Below are 8,724 nucleotides of genomic sequence, written 5' to 3'. Positions count from 1 at the left end.
AAAACCTTTAAAAGCCAGTGTTGTGATTCACGTTGTTCCCTCTTGTTTCAGTGATTTTAGAGGTTTAGGTGAGATGCATAACTAACTATTCCTTGAAGACTAAATCCATATATCCGTATAAGAAAGACACCAGAATGGACAAGAAATAAATACTTTAATAAACAATTCTGCATTCTTTCTTTCTAGTGATGACAGCTCAGGCAGGAAGGGTTGCTTGTTATGATAAGAAGATAACTTAATTGTGCTTGGCTAATGCAGCTCTTAGACTTACCCCTGACCTATAATAATTCTGTCAAATAGTGTCCAGAAGTAGCTAAGAAAGAAGTGTGGCCAATCAAAAGGTATTTTAAGTGAGGTTTATACTTATTAATTATAATTTTCCCCATACCAGATCCCAGGTATCAAGATCAACAGAGGTAGAAAGGAGGGTACATATGTAACCCAATTAGGCATTACTGTGCCATTTAGTTGCTCTAGAATTCACATTGTGCCAGGACCTACTTTACGTGCAAATAGGACAGAAAGCAGCTACCTTCTGATGTGTTGTTTCCCCCATATCCAGAAGTTCAATGATCTGTGGTCGGCACATCACATGTGTGTTTGCCAGCCTCTCCTCTGTGGTGAGGGACATTTCCTTCAAGAATTCAGAGGGCGTCAGCTAGAATTTAAAACAACAAGAGCTGAAGAGTCACAAATAGTTAGACTAAAAGTGTTTTTGTAAGTGCCAGTAATGAATAACTTATGTCTGCAGCTTTTAAGAAACTTCAGGAATGTCACTAAATTCCCTCATAAAATATTTAAAATAACTAAATTGCTGCCAGTCTCTGGATTATGAACATCCAATTTACTACAGTACGACTTACATACAACCTGTAGTTATAAACCAATACTGTAAAGCCGCTTATATTAAAAATTCAAGGTGCATACAATGGTTCCTAATAATAAATGGGCACTACTTTGCAATGTCACCAAAACATTATCATTATTATTACTGTATTATTATGGTATAGATGTTTCAGTGTTATCTCCAAGTGTTTCTTTAATGGTTTTCACACATAGAAACCAAACCAAACTCACTGCCATCGAGTCGGACCCAACTCACAGTGACCCCTCCTTGGGTTTCCAAGGCGGTATCACTACGGAAGTAGATTGCCCAACCTTCCTTCCGAGGAGTGGCTGGTGGGTTTGAACCACCAGCCTTCTGATTAGCAGTCATATGCCTTAGGCACTATGCCACCAGAACTTCCCAATATCTACTATATGCTAAGACAAACACTTGACTAACTGCCGTTAGAGACAAACCATACCTAACTGTTCCAGCTTATGTACAAATTCAACTTAAAGACAGACCTAGGCATGGAACTCGTTTGTAATCCAGGGACTACCTGCATACAAGAGAAATGCTCATGCACTTCTGAGCACAGTAATTTGAAATGACAGCTAGTGGCTGTGACCTTATGATTTTGAAGGAAACACACAAAAGAACCTGGAGGGTGAAAGTCAAGAAATTGCACAGGAACATGTCAGAAAAGCTTAACATTAACACTCAGAAGAGGCCTCTGAGCTTAAAACACCAAATCCCTAAAATTACTTATGGTCTTCACAGCTAATAAAAGCTACTGGGTGTTTAGCTATCATATTACATCAGGTTAGAGATGTTACGAAGTGTAAAAGACCTGGGAAGTATGACTGCATTGCTCAGGAATGAGTCTGAACTTGTGAGAAATCACAGGAGCACGCACAGACCATGTTTTCAAAGAGCTCCAAGCCAAGCATCCAATCCAGCAGCCAGTCACATTCACACACCCAAAAAAGAACACATTACGCTTTCAACATCTCCTAATATTATAAGGGGAACAAGATTAGTTGGCCAGAAAAAATAATTTCCTTTGTTACTGTTTTTCTAGAATGTTTACATTGTTCCAGGGCATACTTTATATGCAAGGGGATTATTTTCATTGTTAGCGATAATAATGCTTAAGTCTGTACCCAGACTTTAAAAACATTTAGGAAAATGTAATTTTACTGATTCATTTTGCCTTAGGTGAATACCAATGCTCTTCAAGAATGTTTATTTCCCCACAAATTTAGTTTCTGTGACTGAATGCATTAAAAAGAAGACATATTTCTAATATAGCTTTCAACTTGGTTTTCAAATGCCATTTGATTGGAACCTTTATTAGAATAATAAAAATTTAAGAGATATCATCTGTGTTGTAATTTAAATTAAAAACAATTATGTCTTAACAAACAAAAAAAACTCAGGTGTTATTTTAAATATGTAACTACCACCACCACAAAAGGGAATGATGCTTGATTTTATTTTTCCAATCAGAATGCAACATAAGACCAGTTTTTAGAATGAAAGGAATACTGTCACTGGTACTGTAAAATATCATTAATATTTTCTATAACAGATTATAATTTCATTCTCATCTAATTATTATACTTCATTAAAATACATATATTTTTTTTTATTTTAAAGGAGAGAAAAATAAAATACATATTTTCCTAGATGCCGCAGAGTCAATTTCATGCTCCATGAAACCCATAAGCAAAAATAACTCTTGCCAGTCAACAGGTGATAAATCACTAGGCTGAACCCTATGAAATTTCTAGTATTTGACTGTTTTCGACCTACACGAGTGACTGTCTCATATGGTTCAAGCCAATACTCAAAAACCCTTAATAGTTTGCTTGTGTGATCTTTCTTCAGCTTACAATGAAACAATTCGAGCTCCATTTTGAAGCACGTATGTAGTTTCATAAACTTCTCGGGCTTTTATCAGTGCCTGTGCTTTGCAGCACTGCAGCATGTTAACTAAATTATATTAATTAGTCAGTAATTCTCTGTTCGATATTCTGGGAATGACGAGCAGCAACTGTCATTCTCAAGAGGCTGCACTAAGTGCTTTACACAGCAATTCTTTGATACATTACCATTCGGTTTGCTTCCTCTTCTGTAACCACCTTTGGATTCAACGGTGGCAAAACTTTGCTTTGGAATCCTTTAAGCATTCTGACTAACCCCATCTGAACATCTCCCATGGACTTCTCAAGCCTGCTGCTTCTCATTTTTAGTTATTTTCTTGGCACACCTAGGAGTGAGGGAAAGAAAAAAAAAAAAAAAAGCTTTAGAACAAATATAGTTAATTCCTGAATATAGGTCACAAATTATTGATTTCTAAGCTTTTGGAGGAAGCTCTGGTAGTGTAGTACCTAAGGCACTTGACTGCTAACCAGAAGGCTGACAGTTCAAACCCACCAGCCTCTCCTCAGAAGGAAGGTTGGGCAATCTACTTCCATAGCAATACTGCCTTGGAAACCCAAGGAGGGGTCACTATGAGTCAGGTCTAACTCAACGGCACATAACAACAACAACAACAAGCTTTTTGAAAGGTTTAGAAATTAGTGATATTCAAAAGTGCAGCAAATGCTTAGAACAAATGTTTTAATAAAAGAATTCCGTCACCTGACTACTCTAGATTTAGCCTTATCCCAAATCCCAGAGTCCATTTTTGGCAGACCCAGGGATTCCAGGCTAAGTTCAGGAAAGACGTGGAAATACAGGCAGTTCTTACTTTTTACCACCATTACTGCTCCAATGAGATAAAAATAATAATGAATACTGCTATTTTATCTGCTTGTTTTGACAGTTCTCTCATGACATGCAATCCTCCAAACAGAATGACCACCAGACTTAAAGTCTTCACAGCTGGGCTGAGAGAATGGGCAACACAATATGGGGAAAAAGAAGTTTCTGGAAAAAGTCTGAAGTTTAGAGTCTTAAAATCAGCCACCAACCAGTCTCCCACTATATCCAAATCAAAGGAATATGACATCTCCTTTTTCACACATCCTTCTTCAGACTTCTGGCGGGACTCTTGGCATACTCCAGGGGCCCATTTGTGACTAAGCAGGGATTTATATTTCCATTACTAACAGGCTAGGTTATTCAGAACAACTCTCATGTTGTTTATTATGTCTGATAAAATAACAAATAAAAAAATTCTTTGATTATCAAAGAGCCGACAAGACGGGAAAGCATTACTAGACCAAATTTTAGGGAAAAGAGGTATACCATGGTGTCTTAGTTATCGAGCACTACTGTAAGAGAAATACCAAAAGTGCATGGCTTTAACAAACAATTTTATTGTCTTACAGTTTAGGGTAGAAGTCCAAATTCAGAGTGCCAGATCTAGGGGAAGCTTTCTTTATGTCTCTGGGTTCTAGAAGGTTCCCAGCACAGGCACCCCAGATACAAAGGATGCACTCCACCCCCAGCTCTTCTTTCTTGGTCCCTCCCTTTCTGCTTGAAAGATAAAAGGTTATACAGGAACTCTCTTTACGGTGAATCAGGTCTGTAACCCTCACCTCCTTACATCGGATCAGGGCTGATCACATCAGATCACATGATGGGGATGACGCCATCATTACATGACCTCCAACCCACTGAGCATCATGACCCAGCCAAGTCAACACATGTTTTGGAGGGTATACTTCAATCCGTAACAGATGGGAAATACATTTGAATGAAAATGTAAGAAGGTACAGTGAAAAGACACAGAAAATGAATATAAGAATTTAAAAATAGAAAAAGTGTCACAGAAAAGGTAGTTAAAATAGAAGATAGTAAAAAAAAAAAATGCTATAATTGGACACCATAAAGAAGAAAAAAGTACTGAAACAGATTTAATATTTGTACCATAATCTAGAAATTTTTCCAAAAGTCAAAGAAAACACAATTAAAATGGCCCAGTGTGCACCAGGAAAACTTATCAGAATAATCAACTCTGAGAGAACACAACTATTAGACTTTATTTACTAAATCCTCAGAACCTCCAGGCAAAAAGATAAAATAACTTCAACAGAATCACATGTTGCTTTGAAAAAGAAACATACAAAGCATGACAATAGCAGAGCAGCATTTTCCAAAAACTTTAAAATCCTTGAGTCAAGGATTTTATATGCAGCCCGGCTCCCCCTCAATTAGCAAGTCTACAGAAAGAGCTTTAACCACGAGAGAGCTCAGGTTGTGTTGTAAACATGCGCTGAGAAGTCTGCTAGAGGATGGGGTTCATCCAACCAAAACACGATCCAGAAACTTCAGGAAAAGAACAGACAAGGACACTGAAACCTTCTTTAAAACCAAAGAAGAGGTCAGCTTCACTAGTGAAAAATGTCTGCCTTGGGCACTCTGCTCTTTTAAGAGCTATCTATACGGTATCAAAATGATAAGAGCAACTTGAAAGATTAGACAGAAATCTTAGGGGGCAGTGAATTTATGTTAATGAGGGAGGTACAACTCAGAAAAGGAGAGTGAGAACTGGCGTCCAACCCAAAGGATCCCATCATGTCACTGAAGTGTACGTGCAGAACTTTGAACTGGTGCATGTTTTGCTGTGTACGTACTCAACAACAACAAAATGTATTTTTTTAAAAAAAAGGACAATGACCATTTCGTGTATTTCACTGCAGAGCTAAGATTAAAACAAAGTTGAGGACATGAAAAGAATAGAATGTAAACATATTTTCAGACAAAGCTAAAGAGACAAATGAAAGGGAAAAAAGAGAACGGAAGAAGTTCACTGGCTACTGCGTAAGTAACTGGAGGGAGTCGACCTGACAGACCAGAGAGTAATGCAGGTTGATTAAGGGCAGTGTGGTAGCAAACCTCTCAGATGGCAGCCAGTGATACCTGCTTCCTGGCACACATGCGTGTGTGTAATCCCCTTCCCCTGAATGTGGCCTTATGTACTGACTTCTAAAAACCAGAATACAGCATAAGGGATGGGATGCCACTTCTGATATTAGGTTCTAAGAAGACTGGCTCCATGTTGGGCACCCTCTGGCTCTCTCTCACAGATCACCGGCTGCCACGCTGTGAGGACACGTGGGAAGCCTATCGAGAGGCCCACGTAGTGAGGAGCCAAGGCCTAGCAGCAATGACATGAGAATGAATGAGTGTGGAAATGGAGTTGCTGAGGCCTGCTGGTGACCATGTGAAGGAGCCTGGAAGCAGACTTTCCAGCCTCAGGTAACCCTTAAGACCCTGGCCAACAACTTGACCAGATCCTGAGCAGAAGGCACAAGTTAATCCTCATCCAGATTCCTCACTCACAGAAACTGTATGAAAGTAAATGTTCATTGTCCTAAGACATCAAGTTTTGGTAATGTTTTACATAACTGATTTGGTGATTAGTTATATCACTAATACAGGCTCTAGAAAGGGTTTATATACAAAGAAAATTACTGAAGCATAAAGATGTTGTTGTTGTTATTATGTGCCGTCGAGTCGGCCCCGACTCATAGCGACCCCTCCTTGGGTTTCCGGGGCAGTATCACTACGGAAGTAGGATTGCCCAACCTTCCTTCTGAGGAGTGGCTGGTGGGTTTGAACCACCAGCCTTCTGGTTAGCAGTCAAGTGCTTTAGCCACTATGCTACCAGAGCTCCTAGAAGCATAAAGATAAACCTTCCTAAATACCAAAATAAATTTTAGAAAAAATAAAGAAGACACAGTAAATATAGAAAGACAAACAGATCAAACAATGCACACAGTTATTGTAACATAAAGTAATAGGACAGAGCCAAGACTAAAGTATCATAAGCCAAGACTAAATGTTATCAGGTGTATCAATAAAAGTGAAAAGGTATCTCAATTAGAACAAAAATATTTCAAATTAGATCATAAAGAAAAACCCAACTTTATATTATATATAACAGACACATCTAAGACTCAGTTATACAAAAGGCAAAAAAAAAAAAAAAAAAGCACGAACAAAGGTTTACCAGATGAACAGAAACTGTAACATAGAGACTCCACTTCTGATGTTTCACTGCAGGAGTTTTCTAGCCCACTTCTCTCCCTTCCCCTTATGCCCCACATCTGGACCATGTCACAGGTCCAGCTGGTGCAGGGGGTGAAACTCCCAGGCTTTCCTATTTTCCTACTGTTGGTTATAATATGAGTAATGATATTTTGAAATAAACAAGCAGTTATAGCAATAATGTTAGGAACTAAGCATTTCAGAATTTTGAAAAGTATAACTAAAGTAGTTCTGAATTGACAAAAGTTGTGTGACAGGTCTATTTACAATGACCCCAAAAAAAGTAGCTGCTGAGTCTGCTTATATACAATCAAACATGTCATGAGATTTGGTTCCTTGGTTTGGTGGTTTAGGGTTATGGTTTCATGAAATAGCCCAGTTAATTAGCTTAATAATGTGTTTAGTGACACTGTTTTGGCTCCCAGTTCAATACATAGTGCCTGGTGTCTTAAAAGCTTGCAAGCAGCCATCCAAAGCACAGCAACTGGTGTCTATTTGCCTGGAGCAACAGGGGAAGAAGGAGAGTTGGGAACAGGAGGATACAGAATTTGTGGTTACCTGCCTCCATGAACAACTGCCTCCTTTGTCATGCGATCAGAAGAAATAGATGAACATTTTGATCAAAGAGTCTATTGAAGAATCCTGATCAAAAGGGGAGAAATATAGAATAGAATTTCAAATTCTCATGGACTCTAGATTTTCTGGAGCCATGGAGGCTGGATGAACCCCCAAAACTTACTGCCCTGAGATCATCTTTAAACCTTAAACCAAAAATATCCCCTGAAGACTTCTTAAAACCAAACAATACCACTCATGTGAAAAATCACTCAGCATAATATCCTCCAAGTTGATCCATGTTATGCACTGTTTTGTATATTCTACATTTTTCTTTAGTGTTGCTTAGTATTACATTGTGTGTATTTTGCTTATACATTTTTCTGTTGATGGGCACCTAGGTTGTTTCCATCTATGTATTGTAAATAATGCTGTGTTGAACATGGGTGTGCATGTACCTGTTCTTGTCCTGCCTCTTACTTCTTTAGGATACATATCTAGTAATGGGAGGCTGGACCAAATGGTATTTCTAATTCCAGCTTTTTAAGGAATCACCATACTGGTTTCCACAATGGTTGCATCATTTTACAGTCCCATCAGTGGTGTATGAGATTCCCAGTCTCTCCACATCCCAGCCAGCATTTGCTGTTTTCTGTCTTGTTGAACTTTGCTATTAGTACTGGGGCAAGATGGTATCTCATGTGCATTACGTTCTTTTAAGATCTATGTGGGATCAAACTGACAACAGCAAATTGAAAGATGAGATGGGAACCTTAGGGGGCAGTGAATTTATGCTAATGGAAGAGGGACCACACAGAGTGGGGTGAGAATGATTGCACAACTTGAATGTCACTGAATTGTACACGCAGAAACTGGTGAGTTGGTTTTGCAGAGTATATTCTCAACAACGAAATAAATAATTTTTTAAAAAATAGTTCTTCTACAATCATGTAACCTCATGATTATTTTTCTTTCTTTCTCTCTTTTTTTTTTTTAACATGACCCTACCCTAGCTCCACCTAAGAGCTACACCTACTAAAGGAGTCCAGAAGCAATGAAAGCCAAGTAGCAATGCCAGTCAAAGCACCTAAAATATGGTCTCCAACCACCATTCACTCCTGAAAGGAACCACAACTCCTAGGACAAATGAGTAATTTGAGGTCTGGGGCAGAATATATATAAATGAACCTGGAAAATTTCCTGAAAAAGTTATTAAAGGCTACTGGCATTGTGCCTTGAAGACCCAGAACAGCTTGAAGGAGTTCCCCATTCACCAAAACATGGCAATTTGAGTATCAGGGAAAAAAAGTCTGCAATGGATTTTTTTTTTTTTTTTTTTT

General features: G+C 38.5%; 1 protein-coding gene across 1 annotated transcript in view; it reads right to left on the bottom strand.

The window, feature by feature from the left end:
• The window catches only part of HYDIN (HYDIN axonemal central pair apparatus protein), a 333,125-nt gene extending 330,068 nt beyond the window's left edge, over positions 1 to 3,057 (bottom strand). The window contains exons 1-2 of the mRNA XM_042780857.1: positions 2,941 to 3,057; positions 533 to 658 (exon numbers count right to left, since the gene is read on the bottom strand). Of these exons, the coding sequence (XP_042636791.1) occupies positions 533 to 658; positions 2,941 to 3,048 (234 nt within the window). The 5' untranslated portion in view covers positions 3,049 to 3,057. The remainder of the gene's footprint in view (positions 1 to 532; positions 659 to 2,940) is intronic.
• Between the last annotated feature and the right edge of the window lie 5,667 nt (positions 3,058 to 8,724).

This window comes from Orycteropus afer, unplaced genomic scaffold (genome assembly GCF_000298275.1).
Source record: "Orycteropus afer afer isolate SDZICR_OR568_19922 unplaced genomic scaffold, OryAfe1.0 scaffold00067, whole genome shotgun sequence".
Taxonomy (NCBI): domain Eukaryota; kingdom Metazoa; phylum Chordata; class Mammalia; order Tubulidentata; family Orycteropodidae; genus Orycteropus; species Orycteropus afer.
This window is presented reverse-complemented; position numbering and strand designations above follow the sequence as displayed.